Below are 18555 nucleotides of genomic sequence, written 5' to 3'. Positions count from 1 at the left end.
TCAACAACCAGCAGCAGTAGCATTCAAAGAATAATCTAAGAGGAGTTAAGCCATTTCATAATTATTCTCTTCTATACTACTATGGGTCATAATAGAATGGCAAATGGCCATTAATATGGAATATTTACTATTGTTCAAAAGAATTTACTACTGATTATAAAAGAAATTATTTTTATAATGGTGGATAAGCTATTAGTTTAGTATAACTGCCTCATCATAATTCTAACTGTATGTATTTTTTAATAAGGCCATCACCAAGATTAAATTAGCAGGTCCGATCTTTTCAAAATGCACAAATATATATGAAAGTTAAACCAAACTGTAGAGTATACAGTAGATGGAGCAAGGCAGAGAGAAGAGGGGAAAGAAGGAGGATGGTTTCAGTAAGGAGGCTCTATAACATATGAATAATATTTGAACCCACTTAAAAAAACACACTTTAAAAACTAGCTCGTCACCACTAATGCTGGAATAAACAAAGATTTATCGACATTGACCTAACAGATCCAATAAAACTCTAAAAAGTATTGTTTTAAAAATATAATTTCAAATACTATTCAACGTTGATAATCTGTGTAGAAAATATACAAGAGTCTGCTTGAGGTCAAAGAAACAAGTATTAAATTATATGTAATTAATAATTTGTACAAACCCAGGAGATCTGAATTCATACTAAATTATAAAACTGTAGAATATAACATGTTTGGCCTATACCAACTGGAATGTTAAAGGATTAACAAAATGCCTTTTTAAAAGAGTAAACAGTGCTTTTTTTCTTTTAAATACTGCATGTTGAACAAAAGAAGTTTTGAGTGAGAAACTGATTGGAAATTACATTTGATCACTTCAATAGACTCTTCCAGTCTGACAGTAAAGTAGTTCTTCACCGTTTAAAAAACTTTACATCTGCAACTGATTTCATTCCATCAGCCAAAAGATGCATTTATGCTGCCACCATTACATTTTCAGAAGAGTTTGAATTACAAAACTTGAGAGAACTTCAAAGCAATACTTAATCTAACCATTCTGATCTTGATGGCCCTGTTAAAAATAATTTAAGACACTTAACAGAAGAGAAACCCTTCAACAAAATGAGTAACAATTGTTCTTAAATCACATTATTTTAAATTTCCTTTCATAAATCAAATGTACCAACCTGGGGGTTCGAGCATTTTATCTCAAGTGACTCTAGGTCAACATGCAGACAGACAACAAATGAATGCCTCATATCAGGTCCTGTAGCGAGTAGTTTTTGAGATGTAACAGCTAGAGTAGAGGTACAACCCATAGGTTCCACTAGGCAAAGTGTCACTTGTTTTCCAAAAAGGGTGTATATGCTGAAATGATGCAAGCTGATTGTCCAAGGAAAGGCATCACCTGAAAATGGGTACAAAAGTGGGTAGGGAGAAACACAAACAAAAATATAGTTAATTGTCACTTGATAGTAAGGTATCTACTGTTAATATTTGAAATATAAAACAGTTAATATGGCATCATAAATAGCGTATACTGTGTCCCAGAGACCAACATGTTGAACAGTTTACATGTTATATCAGGGTTACCTTTTAAAAATGTTTATATTTGTATTTATTATAACATACTACTATATCAATAATTATGTACATTATAAAGCATACAAAAGTAGAAATTAAGGAAATGAGATAAAAATATAAATACAAGTTCTAACTTTTTCTTCCCTCACCCTTGTACTAGTGGGCTGTACAGTGCAACTGCTGGGATGTATGCATTATATCTTGGAGACCACAGAGAATGTGTTAAATTAGGAAAATTAGGAAAATGAACTAAAGGTGACCACAGATCTGACTGCAGAATAAAAAGAGAATAAACAATTTACTATGGTCTGTTGGACCATCTGCATCAGAGTCATATGGGTGCTGATATAAAATACAGATTCCTGGTTTCTACTTCAGACCAACTTAATCAGAAATCTCTGATGGTTAAGACCCAGGACACACGTACATATCTTCAGTTGGTGATTCTTATATATGTTATTTTTAAATCAAGTATATTTTATTTAAAAATAAAAGTACTCACATTTCAGAATTAAAAGCAAAATTTCTTTGTTTTAAATTTTTTCCTTTTATTGATTTACCAGAGAAAAAAATTGTTAATATAAATTTATGAGATAAAACTATCTTTTTTTTATTGTGGCTATAGATAAAATACTTTGTGAAATAGCATTAAAAATGTACTCAGTATTAAAACATTCATAAATATTCATTACTGGGATGCCAATTTGATGGAAAATATGTTCCTATGACTTGTATTTTTGACTTTGCAATTCTACTAGCACTTGATAGCATAGATAGTATAATACAGACTTCTTTTTAAGTATCTAGTTTTAAAACAAATTGAAAATATTTATCTTTTAATTAGAGAGGTACTAGTGTCTCACTGAAAATAACTTAGAAAATATAATATATAAAGGAAAAAACCAAAACCAGTCATAATTCACCTTCCATCTTGCTACTCCTAGGAATATGCACTATTAACATTGTTATTATTTTTCCTTCAAGTCTTTTTTTCTCCCCCCTGTAGTGTTGGACACGCTCACACAGAGTTGGAACCAGATCACATCGTACTATTAGGTTCATATTATTTTTTAGTAAGGAAAAAAATACCAAGTGAATAACTAAGTAGATCATACTATAAATATATATACTAAAGGAATATAAATAAGTATTTGAATTGTGAATGGTGATACTCAGGGGATGCTACAAGATAGATTCTCATATGTTTGAATATTCAAAATGTCTTGATCAAGTAGTTAATAAAATTAAAATCAGAAACTTCGAAATTGAGACCTGGATAATAAAATAAATCTAGCTACAGAGCAGTCTACAACAACTTGACTGGAAACAATGGAAACTGCATAATAATATGTGGTCAGCATCGTGGTACTCTGCCTGTCTTAAGACTTAAAATATTTTGCCCCCAGGAAAGAATGACAAACTTTAAATCATCTGTAACTAATTCTGAAATTATTTTAAAACCTACACAAAGTTCCAGGCTATTTATAAAATAAAGGCTTTGCCAAATTTGTCTTAAAATACTTTGGAATGATTTCAGGTTACATATTTTAAAATCTGTAGTGAGCTATACATAGTCTTTCAAATTTTATGTTATCCAAGAAATGTTAAATGGTGATTATGTTGGGTAAAAAGCACCACATTTAAATTCATGAAATAGAAAAAAAGAATTCCAAATGACATTGGTACTATCTCAGATATGTGTCTCTGCTTCTTCTTTGGAATCAGACCATAACCTGAAATTGGGTATACCATATTCTAAGTCTTAAACAGAACCTTTTAAGGTAATATTTTACATCCATTTATTTAACAAGTATATCATCTATTTTAAAAAGTACACTCTATCTAGAAGAGCTTAACATGTAATGACAAACATTCCCACAATTAATCACTGTGAAAAAATTATCAAAACATAACACATCATTACCTGCACACCTATTCCTTTTACACACACACACACACACACACCCCAAAATAAAAAGCACCTCATCTATTTACAACACTGGCAATATACTGTTCTGAGGACTCCATAAAATATGCTCAGATATCCATGATGGACCAGGATCATGTACTATTCTGAGGCCTTCAAGACTAGTATTTTAACTTTAATGAGAAAGTGCTAAGGCTATAAAATGAGTCTTTCATTTTAGAAAAATTATTTATTGCTGCCAGAATTCAGAAATAGTCAAATTGTCTAAAGAACAAGAAAAAATAAAAACAAAGCAGGAGGACTGAAAATTTCATTTCTGTGTGAATTTGTGAAACCTCTATACTATTAACAGAGAAAAGAATACCAATAAATTAATTCTCAAAAAATGATAACCAAACAGATGAGTTAACATAAAAGAAAGTGAGTATTGCAAAGCTTTGAGACAAAATGAAAAAATAGAATTCAGTGTGAGACTATGTGATACATGTGTCAACAGTGGGGGAGAGGGACCCTGATCATATACATCTAATTTACAGTCTTCAATACTGGTGGGCAGGGATCAATATTCTGCAAAGAGAATTGGTCTTTCCCTTTCTAAAGATGCTGTGCTTTATTATAGGAAAAAGTATATATACTTTGCACCAAGGTAAATCACCTTACAAAGATCAATATGGAAAATGAAGAAAGAAAACTGTTCAATATTAGAGATACTCCCCCTCAGTTTTCTTTCTTTCATAACCTTAGTCATTACGTGTCTTTAGAAACAAGCAAAAAGGTGTCTTTCCTCTTCTTCTTAACTCTTTTCCCTATGTCCCACAATCCAGTATGTCTCAGGCAGGTTTTTATTTCAAATATGAAATAGTGTAATGAGGAATATTTTACTGCTAATTGTGAGGGTTAACAATTTGGAAACAGATGCAGTGTATTCTACAAACATAAATAAGCCAAAAGTGCTGACCCTGTTTCCCCAAACCACTTAGCACTAAACTGATTTACAGACAGTTGAGATAAAGGGTTTCTTTAATTCTACATGATATTAATTTAAGCAGTGGGAATGTTCGAGGAATGAAGGCATTAAAAAAGATATAAAGCATAATCAATTCTCCTGGCAGAGGAGAACTGCTGAAATGCCTGGAAGAGAAGGAAATGAAAATGAGCAACATATAGTTTTATTTGCTCTATAACCAAATTTCTACTTTGGAAGAAAATACTGCTTTGTATTAGGAAATGTAAAATGTATTGCATGTATAAAATAATATAAATTAAAAATATATTAAATTTATATAAATATATAAAATTTATACTGAAAAATATGATTATTAAATCATGATAAAATAGATAATTCATTTCAAATTTGTGAAATATTTTCTTCATATCTAGAAACCCAAGCATTCAGTGCTTGATTCACTTTTTTAATCCTTCCATAGGCCTTTGTGCATATATAAATGTTTATAAACTCAGCATGTATTAAAAAAAAAAGGGTGTGTGTGTTTCCCTGGTGGCGCAGTGGTTAAGAATCTGCCTTCCAATGCAGGGGACACGGGTTCGAGCCCTGGTCCGGAAAGATCCAACATGCCGCGGAGCAACTAAGCCCGTGCGCCACAACTACTGAGCCTGTGCTCTACAGCCCGCGAGCCACAACTACTGAAGCCCACGCACCTAGAGCCTGTGCTCCGCAACAAGAGAAGACCCCGCGATGAGAAGCCCGCGCACCGCAACAAAGAGTAGCCCCTGCTTGCGGCAACTAGAGAAAGCCCGCGCGCAGCAACGAAGACCCAATGCAGCCAAAAATAAATAAATAAAATAAATAAATTTATTTTAAAAAAAAGCATTCAGTGCTAACTAGTATTCACGTCTGAATATTACTGGTTTAATAATAACTTAATCATCAAATTTTCATTACTGTATAAAGAAATATAATACTGTTTTTTAAAATTCCTTAAAACATGACTGCAAATATAAACAAGGCAAAACCAGAACAATTATTGCTTTTAAAACTAAAAGTAACCTCAAAGACTAGTGCTGTCCTTCAAGCAATTAATATATCAGTAATTACAGTTTTAAAAGAGGTGTCGAAATTATAGCAATGCAGAATTTATTTAAGGTCATATGGTCAGCTAACAAGACAGTTGCTACAGCTTGTCAAGATATGTTACAATTAAACATTTTCTAAAGTGACTTACCACTAACTAATGGCACTTCTTACCTCACTTAAATTATTACATAGACACTTACATAATTAAGGAAACATTATCATAAAATATTTCTTGGGTCTCATGACTCAGTGATATGATATATGGATTATAACTTAAAAAATAAATATAGGGTAGTTTAAATATCCTTATTTTTAAATGCTATTTTTTGCTTCCTGATTGTTTTCTACTTTAGCTTTTTCTTAAATAAATGAATAGCCAATTATTCCTTATTAAGTTTTTTATTGAACATGTACTTTACAAACACCGTGTCCTCAAAACTTTAATAACATAAGAAACGTGATTAAGACATGATTCCCTTTCCAAAACATTTTCAGCTATATACATTATATTTACAAAAATAATAAAAAATACTTATAATCATTTACAACACAAACATCCTAGATAATAAATTCACTTATGATTTCCCTTAACATAACACACAGTACATGTAGACATTTTAGTCAATTTGAGTTAAATCTATTACCTTCCCAAGACTTCTGCAAAAGAATTGTTTACTGCTATTAGATGAAAGTCAAGACTGACTAATGCATAAAAGCTTTGCCATGTTAACCTTCCTAATAAACGAGTATTTGTTAGGAATAAAAGATACACATTTGTGTATTCATTTTATATTACTGACAGAGTATATCAATTTACTTAAGTTGATAAACTGCTTTACTGAGTGCATTAGAACACTATGACACTGCCTCTACAGCATGAGCCTGGATTTTGCACCAGGAGACTTAGGTAAATATCCTAGCTCTAACTATCCCTTAGTATTAGAGGAGAAATGCTAATTCCTAATTCCTCTGCTTTTTCCACATGAAGTGCTAAGCCATTTCATGCCTTTTCCTTCACAAGAACTGAGTGGACTATTTCATTACAGTAAAAGAACCAACTTAGTGACAAAAGAAAAGATATAAGAATAAAGATCAAAGAAAAAGCAAAAAAGTTTAAAAAAAAAAGGTAAAAAGTAAAGTCCTGATTAATTTCACTTCTTTCATTATTTGGTATTATTATTTAAAGAAGTTTTTTGGAAGACAGGAAGTTCATAGATGACCCAAGGACCCTTTCAGTTCAAGAAACTATTCCAAATACTAAATTAAAGAGTTTGGGGACTTCCCTGGTGGTCCACTGGTTAAGACTTTGCCTTCCAATGCAGGGGGTGCGGGTTTGATCCCTGGTCAGGTAGCTAAGATCTCCCACACGCCTCACGGCCAAAAAAAAAAAGACAAAACAACCATAAAACAGAAGCAATACTGTAACAAATTCAATAAAGACTTTAAAAAAAGTGTGATAAATGAAAGAGTCTGAATCAATGAATTATATTTTGTGAAAACCTCATACAGAAGGGAATTATATGGAAGAAAACCTGAGTCCTGGTGATCATGTTTATCCATAACTTTGCACCTCAAGTACGGTTTCATTCCCTGGGGCTCAGGTGAACCACTTTGAAAACATGCTAAAGCTGACAGGTATGACCAGGGACTAGCTGTGAAATTAGGAATAGAGCAATTTTTGGTATTGAAAATAAATGTTACTCTGTAGCACAAGATTCTATCATGTTATCAGTGCCAACTGATGGACAATCTAGGTCAAACAGTTACCTAAGGATATAAAAAAGGAACAAAGAAGTCAGGTATGTGATAATCTTACAGATTTGTAAACTGTCAGAGAAAAGGTGACAGGATAAGTACAGGTATAGATGAGAATACCTAGTAAAGCTATAAATATGAAGAACACCTATCTTTAAAGAAAGTGTAGAGGAAAGGAGCCCATGAATGATATTCAAAAGAAGTAGCCACTATCCACAGAAAACAAATCAAGGAAAGTGGTTATCCAGAAGTTAAGAAAGAATTTCAAAAAAGAATCAATGAACATCAAGGATTAAAAGGTTTCCATTGGATTTGCAAATAAGAGGTTTGTTCTGTTAACTGAGTAAGCTGAAAGAAATTTTAGCATTTTTATATGACAACAAGGATTAAATAAGGAGGTTATAATTGATGAAACGAGTTCTGTAAAAATGTAGTGCATAGCATATAGTATGCACTCAATAAATATTTGCTTTACGAAGGAAGGAAGTAAGGAAAGGAGAAAGGGAGGGAGGGATGGACTGAGATGGATAAATGAATAAAAATGGTTTGGTCCTAAGCAATATCAGCAGATGAAAGACTTAATCCAGGTAAGGTAGATTCATTTGTTAAACAAGTATTTACTGAATTAAATATATGGTAGATATTATTCTAGGATCTAGGAAAAGAGCAGTGAACAATATAACCTCACTGTTCTCATGGATCTTGCCTTCTAGTTGTGAAAAGAAGGATAATAAACTAATAATTAAACGACATATAGTATGTTGATGGTCCTAGACGTTCTGAAGAGCACTTAAGCAGGGTAACAGAACACTTTAAGACAGGATAGTCCAGAAAAGCCACTTTGATAAAATGACATTCCATAGAGACATAAGGTATGAGGCTACTTGGGAAAAAAGTGTTCTAGAAGGTGAATAGTAAGTGTAAAAGTCCTGTATCAGGACCCTGTTTGGATGGGAAGTTGTCAATGCTTTCATTAAGGTAATAAGGAAGTTGTATGCTGTGTAGGGGAAATAATCAGATAACGTTGAGGAAAGTGGTGAAAATTTATAATAGCTTTTATAGGGAGTGGAAAGGTATTAAAGGAAGTATAAAAAGTTTACAAAATTATCAATGAGGGCCAGAAGTCATTTTTTCCCAAAAAACTGTCAAGAACTTCAGAAAAGAAGCTTAAATGTCAAATAGTTGGAACGATCCAAGGCTACACTTCCTTCCAAGAAACTGAGAATCCACAATATCCAAAATATATAAAGAACTCATGCAACTCAATATCATAAAAACAACCTGATTAAAAAATGGGCAGAGGATCTGAATAGACATTTTTCCAAAGAAGACATACAGATGGCCAACAGACACAGGAAAAGATGCTCAACAAAACTAATCATTAGGGAATAGTGAAGGCAGGGGGACCTTGAAGATGGCGGAAGAGTAAGACGCAGAGATCACCTTCCTCCCTACAGATACACCAGAAATACATCTACACGTGGAACAACTCCTACAGAACACCTACTGAAGGCTGGCAGAAGACCTCAGACCTCCCCAAAGGCAAGAAACTCCCCACGTACCTGGGTAGGGCAAAAGAAAAAAAGAAAAAAAAGAGACAAAAGAATAGGGACGGCACCTGCACCAGTGGGAGGGAGCTGTGAAGGAGGAAAAGTTTCCACACACTATGAAGCCCCTTCGCGGGCGGAGACTGCGGGAGGCGGAGGGGGGGAGCTTCGGGACCGCGGAGGAGTGCACAGCAACGGGTGCGGAGGGCAAAGCGGGGAGATTCCCGCAGAGGATCGGTGCCGACCGGCACTCACCAGCCCGAGAGGCTTGTCTGCTCACCCGCCGGGTCGGGCGGGGTTGCGAGCTGAGGCTTGGGTTTCGGTTTCCGATGGAGCGCAGGGAGAGGACTGGGGTTGAACATAGCCTGAAGGGGTTAGCGCACAACGGCTAGCCGGGAGGGAGTCCCGGGAAGTCTGCACCTGCCGAAGAGGCAAGAGACTTTTTCTTCCCTCTTTGTTTCCTGGTGCGCGAGGAGAGGGGTTTAAGAGCGCTGCTTAAAGGAACTCCAGAGACGGGCGCGAGCCGCGGCTAAAAGCGCGAACCCCAGAGACGGGCGCGAGCCGCGGCTAAAACCGCGGACCCCAGAGACGGGCGGGAGACGCTAAGGCTGCTGCTGCCGCCACCAAGGGGCCTGTGTGCGAGCACAGGTCACTCTCCCCACCCCTCTTCCGCGGAGCCTGTGCAGCCCGCCACTGCCAGGTTCCTGGGATCCAGGGACAACTTCCCCCAGACAGCGCACGGCGGGCCCCAGGCTGGAGCAACATCACACCGGCCTCTGCCGCCGTAGGCCCGCCCCGCACGCAGTGCCCCTCCCTTCCCCCTCCCCCCCCGCCCCCCCCCACCCCGAGTGCGCCAGAGCCCCCGAATCAGCGGCTCCTTTAACCCCGTCCTGTCTGAGCAAAAAACAGATGCCCTCCAGCGACCTACACGCAGAGGCAGGGCCAAATCCAAAGCTGAGCTCCTGTGAGCTGTGAGAACAAAGAAGAGAAAGGGAAATCTCTCCCAGCAGCCTCAGAAGCAGCGGATTAAAGCTCCACAATCAACTTGATATACCCTGCATCTGTGGAATACCTGAATAGACAAGGAATGATCCCAAATTGAGGACGTGGACTTTAGGAGCGAAATCTATGATTTTTTTCCTTCTCCTCTTTTTGTGAATGTTTATGTGTATGCTTCTGTGTGAGATCTTGTCTGTAAAGTCTTGCTTCCACCATTTGTCCTAGGCTTCTATCCGTCCGTGGTTTTTTAAAAAACTTTTTTTCTTAATAATTTTAATAATTCTTAATAATTTTAATTTTAATAACTTTATTATACTTTACCTTCTTTCTTTCTTTCTTTCTTTCCTTCCTTCCTTCCCTCCTTTAGACAACGAATCACCCCAAATTGAGGAGGTGGTCTCTGAGAGCAAGATTTATGATTTTTCCCCCTTTACCTCTTTTTGTGAGGGTGTATGTGTATGCTTCTGTGTAAGATTTTCTCTGTATAGCTTTGCTTCCAACATTTGTCCTAAGGTTCTATCCGTCCCTTTTTTTTCTAAATAAGTATTTTTTAATTCAATAACTTTATTATACTTTATTTTTACTGTATCTTCTTTCTTTCAGTCTTTTTTCCTTCTTTCCGTCCTTCCTTCCTTCCTCCCTCCCTCCTTTCTTTCCTTCTTTGCTTCTCTCTTCCTTCCTTCCTTCCCTCCTTTCCTTCTTTCTTTCCTCATACTTCTACTAATTCTCTCTACTTTTTCCCTCTTTTATTCTGAGCGGTGTGGATAAAAGGCTCTTGGTGCTCCAGGCAGCAGTCAGGGCTCTGCCTCTGAGGTAGGAGAGCCAACTTCAGGACACTGGTCAACAAGAGACTTCCCAGCTCCACATAATATTAAATGGCGAAAATCTCCCAGAGACCTCCATCTTAACACCAGCACCCAGCTTCACTCAACGACCTGCAAGCCACAGTGCTGGACAACCTATGCCAAACTAGCAAAACAGGAACACAACCCCACCCATTAGCAGAGAGGCTGCCTAATATCATAATAAGGCCACAGACACCCCAAAACACACCACCAGACGTGAACCTGCCCACTAGAGAGACAAGATCCAGCCTCATCCACCACAACACAGGCACTAGTCCCCTCCACCAGGAAGCCTACACAACCCACTGAACCAACCTTAGCCACTGGAGACAGACATCAAAAACAGCGGGTACTAGGAACCTACAGCCGGCAAAAAGGAGACCCCAAACACAGTAAGATAAGCAAAATAAGAAGACAGAGAAATACACAGCAGATGAAGGAGCAAGGTAAAACCTACCAGACCTAACAAATGAAGAGGAAATAGGCAGTCTACCTCAAAAAGAATTCAGAATAATGATAGTAAGGATGATCCGAAATCTTGGAAACAGAATGGACAAAATGTAAGAAACAGTTAACAAAGACCTAGAAGAAATAAAGATGAAACAAGCAACGATGAACAACGCAATAAATGAAATTAAAAGTACTCTAGATGGGATCAATAGCAGAATAACTGAGGCAGAAGAACGGATAAGTGACCTGGAAGATAAAATAGTGGAAATAACTACTATAGAGCAGAATAAAGAAAAAAAAATGAAAAGAATTGAGGACAGTCTCAGAGACCTCTGGGACAACATTAAACACACCAACATTCGAATTATAGGGGTTCCAGAAGAAGAAGAGAAAAAGAAAGGGACTGAGAAAATATTTGAAGAGATTATAGTTGAAAACTTCCCTAATATGGGAAAGGAAATAGTTAATCAAGTCCAGGAAGCACAGAGAGTCCCATACAGGAAAAATACAAGGAGAAATACACCAAGACACATATTAATCAAACTGTCAAAAATTAAATACAAAGAAAGCATATTAAAAGCAGCAAGGGAAAAACAACAAATAACACACAAGGGAATCCCCATAAGGTTAACAGCTGATCTCTCAGCAGAAACCCTACAAGCCAGAAGGGAGTGGCAGGACATACTGAAAGTGATGAAGGAGAAAAACCTGCAACCAAGACTACTCTACCCAGCAAGGATCTCATTCAGATTTGATGGAGAAATTAAAACCTTTACAGACAAGCAAAAGCTTAGAGAGTTGACCACCACCAAACCAGATTTACAACAAATGCTAAAGGAACTTCTCTAGACAAGAAACACAAGGGAAGGAAAAGACCTATAATAACGAACCCAAAACAATTTAGAAAATGGGAATAGGAACATACATATCGATAATTACCTTGAATGTAAATGGACTAAATGCTCCCACCAAAAGACACAGATTGGCTGAATGGATACAAAAACAAGACCCTTATATATGCTGTCTACAAGAGACCCACTTCAGACCTAGAGACACACAGACTGAAAGTAAGGGGATGGAAAAAGATATTCCATGCAAATGGAAACCAAAAGAAAGCTGGAGTAGCAATTCTCATATCAGACAAAATAGACTTTAAAATAAGGACTATTAAAAGAGACAAAGAAGGACACTACATAATGATCAAGGGATCGATCCAAGAAGAAGATATAACAATTGTAAATATTTATGCACCCAACATAGGAGCACCTCAATACATAAGGCAAATGCTAACAGCCATAAAAGGGGAGATCAACAGTAACACATTCATAGTAGGGGACTTTAACACCCCACTTTCACCCATGGACAGATCATCCAAAATGAAAATAAATAAGGAAACACAAGCTTTAAATGATACATTAAACAAGATGGACTTAACTGATATTTATAGGACACTCCATCCAAAAACAACAGAATACACATTTTTCTCAAGTGCCCATGGAACATTCTCCAGGATAGATCATATCTTGGGTCACAAATCAAGCCTTGGTAAATTTAAGAAAACTAAAATTGTATCAAGTATCTTTTCTGACCACAATGCCATGAGACTAGATATCAATTACAGGAAAAGATCTGTAAAAAATACAAACACATGGAGGCTAAACAATACACTACTTAATAATGAAGTGATCACTGAAGAAATCAAAGAGGAAATAAAAAATTACCTAGAAACAAATGACAATGGAGACACAACGACCCAAAACCTATGGGATGCAGCAAAAGCAGTTCTAAGGGGGAAGTTTATAGCAATACAAGCCCACCTTAAGAAGCAGGAAACATCTCGAATAAACAACCTAACCTTGCACCTCAAGCAATTAGAGAAAGAAGAACAAAAAAACCCCAAAGCTAGCAGAAGGAAAGAAATCATAAGAACCAGATCAGAAATAAATGAAAAAGAAATGAAGGAAACGATAGCAAAGATCAATAAAACTAAAAGCTGGTTCTTTGAGAAGATAAACAAAACAGATAAACCACTAGCCAGACTCATCAAGAAAAAAAGGGAGAAGACTCAAATCAATAGAATTAGAAATGAAAAAGGAGAAGTAACAACTGACACTGCAGAAATAAAAAAGATCATGAGAGATTACTGCAAGCAACTCTATGCCAATAAAATGGACAATCTGGAAGAAATGGACATATTCTTAGAAATGCACAACCTGCCAAGACTGAATCAGGAAGAAATAGAAAATATGAACAGACCAATCACAAGCACTGAAATTGAAACTGTGATTAAATATCTTCCAACAAACAAAAGCCCAGGACCAGATGGCTTCACAGGCAAATTCTATCAAACATTTAGAGAAGAGCTAACACCTATCCTTCTCAAACTCTTCCAAAATATAGCAGAGGGAGGAACACTCCCAAATTCCTTCTACGAGGCCACCATCACCTTGATACCAAAACCAGACAAGGATGTCACAAAGAAAGAAAACTACAGGCCAATATCACTGATGAACATAGATGCAAAAATCCTCAACAAAATACTAGCAAACAGAATCCAACAGCACATTAAAAGGATCATACACCATGATCAAGTGGGGTTTATTCCACGAATGCAAGGATTCTTCAATATACGCAAATCTATCAATGTGATAAACCATAATAACAAATTGAAGGAGAAAAACCATATGATCATCTCAATAGATGCAGAGAAAGCTTTTGACAAAATTCAACACCTATTTACAATAAAAACCCTGCAGAAAGTAGGCACAGAGGGAACTTTCCTCAACATAATAAAGGCCATATGTGACAAGCCCACAGCAAACATCATCCTCAATGGTGAAAAACTGAAAGCATTTCCACTAAGATCAGGAACAAGACAAGGTTGCCCACTCTCACCACTCTTATTCAACATAGTTTTGGAAGTTTTAGCCACGGCAATCAGAGAAGAAAAGGAAATAAAAGGAATCCAAATCAGAAAAGAAGAAGTAAAGCTGTCACTGTTTGCAGATGACATGATACTATACATAGAGAATCCTAAAGATGTTACCAGAAAACTCCTAGAGGTAATCAATGCATTTGGTAAAGTAGCAGGATACAAAATTAATGCACAGAAATCTCTGGCTAATCTCTACTAATGATGAAAAATCTAAAAGTGAAATCAAGAAAATACTCCCATTTACCACTGCAACAAAAAGAATAAAATATCTAGGAATAAACCTACCTAAGCAGACAAAAGACCTGTATGCAGAAAATTATAAGACACTGATGAAAGAAATTAAAGGTGATACAAATAGATGGAGAGATATACCATGTTCTTGGATTGGAAAAATCAACATTGTGAAAAATGACTCTACTACCCAAAGCAATATATAGATTCAATGCAATCCCTATCAAACTACCACTGGCATTTTTCACAGAACTAGAACAAAAAATTTTGCAATTTGTATGGAAATACAAAAGACCCCGAATAGCCAAAGCAATCTTGAGAACGAAAAAAGGAGCTGGAGGAATCAGGCTACCTGACTTCAGACTATACTACAAAGCTACAATAATCAAGACAATATGGTACTGGCACAAAAACAGAAAGATAGATCAATGGAACAGGATAGAAAGCCCAGAGATAAACCCACGCACATATGGACACCGTATCTTTGGTAAAGGTGGCAGGAATGTACAGTGGAGAAAGGACAGCCTCTTCAATAAATGGTGCTGGGAAAACTGGACAGGTACATGTAAAAGTATGAGATTAGATCACTCCCTAACACCATACACAAAAATAAGCTCAAAATGGATTAAAGACCTAAATATAAGGCCAGAAACTATCAAACTCTTAGAGGAAAACATAGGCAGAACACTCTATAACATAAATCACAGCAAGATCCTTTCTGACCCACCTCCTAGAGTAATGGAAATAAAAACAACAATAAACAAATGGGACCTAATGAAACTTCAAAGCTTTTGCACAGCAAAGGAAACCATAAACAAGACCAAAAGACAACCCTCAGAATGGGAGAAAATATTTGCAAATGAAGCAACGGACAAAGGATTAATCTCCAAAATTTACAAGCAGCTCATGCAGCTCAATAAAAAAAAAAAAACAACCCAATCCAAAAATGGGCAGAAGACCTAAATAGACATTTCTCCAAAGAAGATATACAGAATGCCAACAAACACATGAAAGAATGCTCAACATCATTAATCATTAGAGAAATGCAAATCAAAACTACAGTGAGATATCATCTCACACCAGTCAGAATGGCCACCATCAAAAAATCTAGAAACAATAAATGCTGGAGAGGGTGTGGAGAAAAGGGAACACTCTTGCACTGCTGGTGGGAATGTGAATTGGTTCAGCCACTATGGAGAACAGTATGGAGGTTCCTTAAAAAACTACAAATAGAATTACCATATGACCCAGCAATCCCACTACTGGGCATATACCCTGAGAAAACCAAAATTCAAAAAGAGTCATGTACCAAAATGTTCATTGCAGCTGTATTTACAATAGCCCGGAGATGGAAACAACCTAAGTGCCCATCGTCGGATGAATGGATAAAGAAGATGTGGCACATATATACAATGGAATATTACTCAGCCTTAAAAAGAAACGAAATTGAGCTATTTGTAATGAGATGGATAGACCTAGAGTCTGTCATACAGAGTGAAGTAAGTCAGAAAGAAAAAGACAAATACTGTATGCTAACACATATATATGGAATTTAAGAAAAAAAAATGTCATGAAGAACCTAGGGGTAAGAAAGGAATAAAGACGCAGACCTACTGGAGAACGGACTTGAGGATATGGGGAGGGGGAAGGGTGAGCTGTGACAGGGCGAGAGAGAGTCACGGACATATACACACTAACAAACGTAGTAAAGTAGATAGCTAGTGGGCAGCAGCCGCATGGCAGAGGGATATTGGCCCGGTGCTTTGTGGCAGCCTGGAGGGGTGGGATAGGGAGGGTGGGAGGGAGGGAGACGCAAGAGGGAAGACATATGGGAACATATGTATAACTGATTCACTTTGTTATGGGGCAGAAACTAACACACCACTGTAAAGCAATTATACCCCAATAAAGATGTTAAAAAAAAAAAAAAACTAATCATTAGGGAAGTGCAAATTGAACCCACAATGAGATAACATCTCCCACCTGTCAGAATGGCTATTACCAAAAAAGATGATAAATAACAAGTGTTGGCGAGGATGCAGACAAAAGGGAACCCTTTCTGCACTGTTGATGAGAATGTAAATTGGTACAACCACTATGGAAAACAGGATGAAAGTTCCTCAAAAAATTACAGAACACCATACGATTTAGCAATTCCATTTCAGGGTATTTATCCAATGAAAACAAAAACACTACTAGAAAAAGATATCTGCACCCCAATGTTCAGAGAAGCATTATTCACAATATCTGAGATACAGAAGCAACCTAAGTGTCTATCAACAGATGAATAAAGAAAATGTGGTGTAGGAGGAGGATATCAAGCTGGCAGAGTAGGACACCGAACTCATCTCCCACAATGAACATATCAAAAAAATACATCTACATGTGGAGCATCTCTCACTGAAAACAAACTGGAGACTGGCAGAAAGGCTACTCTATAACCAAGGCTGTAAAGAAAGATCCACAGGGAGTCGGGCAAGAGGTAGGAGAAGCAACAATCAGGGGGACCTGTACTACTAACAGGGGACACAGAAGAGGAGGGTAATATCAAGGGCTCAAAGATCCTCCCCGGGGAGTAAGTGGTTTGTACCACATTTTGGACACCCCAGTCCTAGAAGCCAAAACCAGGAAGACAAGTCCCCTTAGCTGGTGGAAAGCAATGGGACTTAACAGAAGAAACTAAGACTCTACTCCTGAAGAATGCATGCGCAAACTTGCTAACTCCTTGAAACAAGGCAGAGGAAGCAAACAAACTGCCCAGGGCTCTGATGGGTTTCCTGCGACAAAGGTCACAGCACGTGCCGTGCTCCTCCTGCCTGCAGCAGGTGCCTGCTCCTGCCCCTCTTACTCTGTCTGGCTCAGCTCCCTCCAGGGCAATGGCTGACACTGCCAAGGAAAGTACGCACCTGGGGATGGAACCAGTCAGACCCTGCATTGCATCTGAACAGGTCAAGAGCAGACATTACTGGCACTGACAGAGAGTGGTGGATTACGAGCCATCTGGAGCTCTGATTGCTGTGTCATGAATGTTACAGCTCAAATGGCACTCCACACTGGGAACCCTTCTCCAGGCCCTCTTTGCTCCAGCAGTACTCCCTTCTGGGGCAAAGGTGTCATTGCCAGGAGGGAGTATAGTACAAACTTAGAGGGAATGGAACCAATTCAGACTGACCTTCAGGGCTTCTTGTCCAGCATCTGGGAATCCTACCCTACCCACCCACATGTGGATGATGACCACTGAGCACAGGAAAAGCTCCAAGCTCACACCTGGCTCTAGCGCTAACAGCAAAAAGAAAAGCAAATTTAAAAATGAGGACAGTTTAAGGGACTTCTGGACATCAGCATACTAACATTCATGACATAGGGGTCGCAGAAGGAAAAGAAAGAAAGGGGTCAAAAATGTATTTGATGAAATTATGGCTGAAAACTTGAACCTGAAGAAAGAAACAGGTAACCAGATAGAGGAAGCACAGAGAGTCCCAAACAAGATGAACCCACAGAGACCCACAGTAAGACACATCATAATTAAAACAGGCAAAGTTAAAGAAAGAATTCTAAAGGCAACAAGAGAAAAAGAATCACATAGAAGGGAACCCCCATAAGGCTATCAGCTGGTTTTTCTGTGGAAAGTTTGTAGGCCAGAAGGGAGTGGCAGATATACTGAAAGTGCTAAAAGGGAAAAATCTACAACCTAGGTTATTCTACCCAGCGAGGTTATCATTCAGAATTGAAGGAGAAATAAAAAACCTTCTCAGACAAGCAAAAACTAAAACAGTTCATCAGTAATAAGTGAAATGTTGAAGGGTCTTTGCTAAGTGGAAAACAAAAAGGTTACAAAAAGAAGAATCTATAGGAAAGGAAAAATCCCACAAGTAGAAGCAAACATACACTAAAGGCTGTGGATCAACCACTTAAATAAGGTAGTACAAATATTAAAAGACAAAAATTGTAGGGACTTCCCTGGTGGTCCAGTGGGTAAAACTCCACACTCCCAATGCAGGGGGCCCAGGGTTGATCCCTGGTCGGGGAACTAGATCCCACATACATGCCACGACTAAGAGTTCACAGGCCACAACTAAGGAGTCCACATGCCACAACAAACATGGCACAACGAAGATCCCATGTGCTGCAACTAAGACCTGGTACAGCCTAACTAAATAAATAAATAAATTTTTAAAAATAAATAAAGACAAAAATTGTAAAATCAACTTTAGCTATAATAAAGAGTTAAGGGATAAACATGAAAATGTAAAATATGACTTCAAAAACAAACCATGG

The 18555-nt window shown here is 37.5% G+C and overlaps 1 protein-coding gene across 3 annotated transcripts in view; it reads right to left on the bottom strand.

Annotated features, from left to right (window-relative positions):
- The window catches only part of VPS13B (vacuolar protein sorting 13 homolog B), an 818081-nt gene that overhangs the window by 408351 nt on the left and 391175 nt on the right, over nucleotides 1-18555 (bottom strand). For all 3 annotated transcript variants that reach the window (XM_065895774.1, XM_065895773.1, XM_065895775.1), the window contains exon 23: nucleotides 1157-1377. In XM_065895774.1, the coding sequence (XP_065751846.1) occupies nucleotides 1157-1377 (221 nt within the window). The remainder of the gene's footprint in view (nucleotides 1-1156; nucleotides 1378-18555) is intronic.

The sequence above is a fragment of the Phocoena phocoena genome, chromosome 17 (genome assembly GCF_963924675.1).
Source record: "Phocoena phocoena chromosome 17, mPhoPho1.1, whole genome shotgun sequence".
NCBI lineage: Eukaryota > Metazoa > Chordata > Mammalia > Artiodactyla > Phocoenidae > Phocoena > Phocoena phocoena.
The sequence above is the reverse complement of the archived record's forward strand: the minus strand, read 5'-3'. Positions and strand labels throughout refer to the sequence as shown.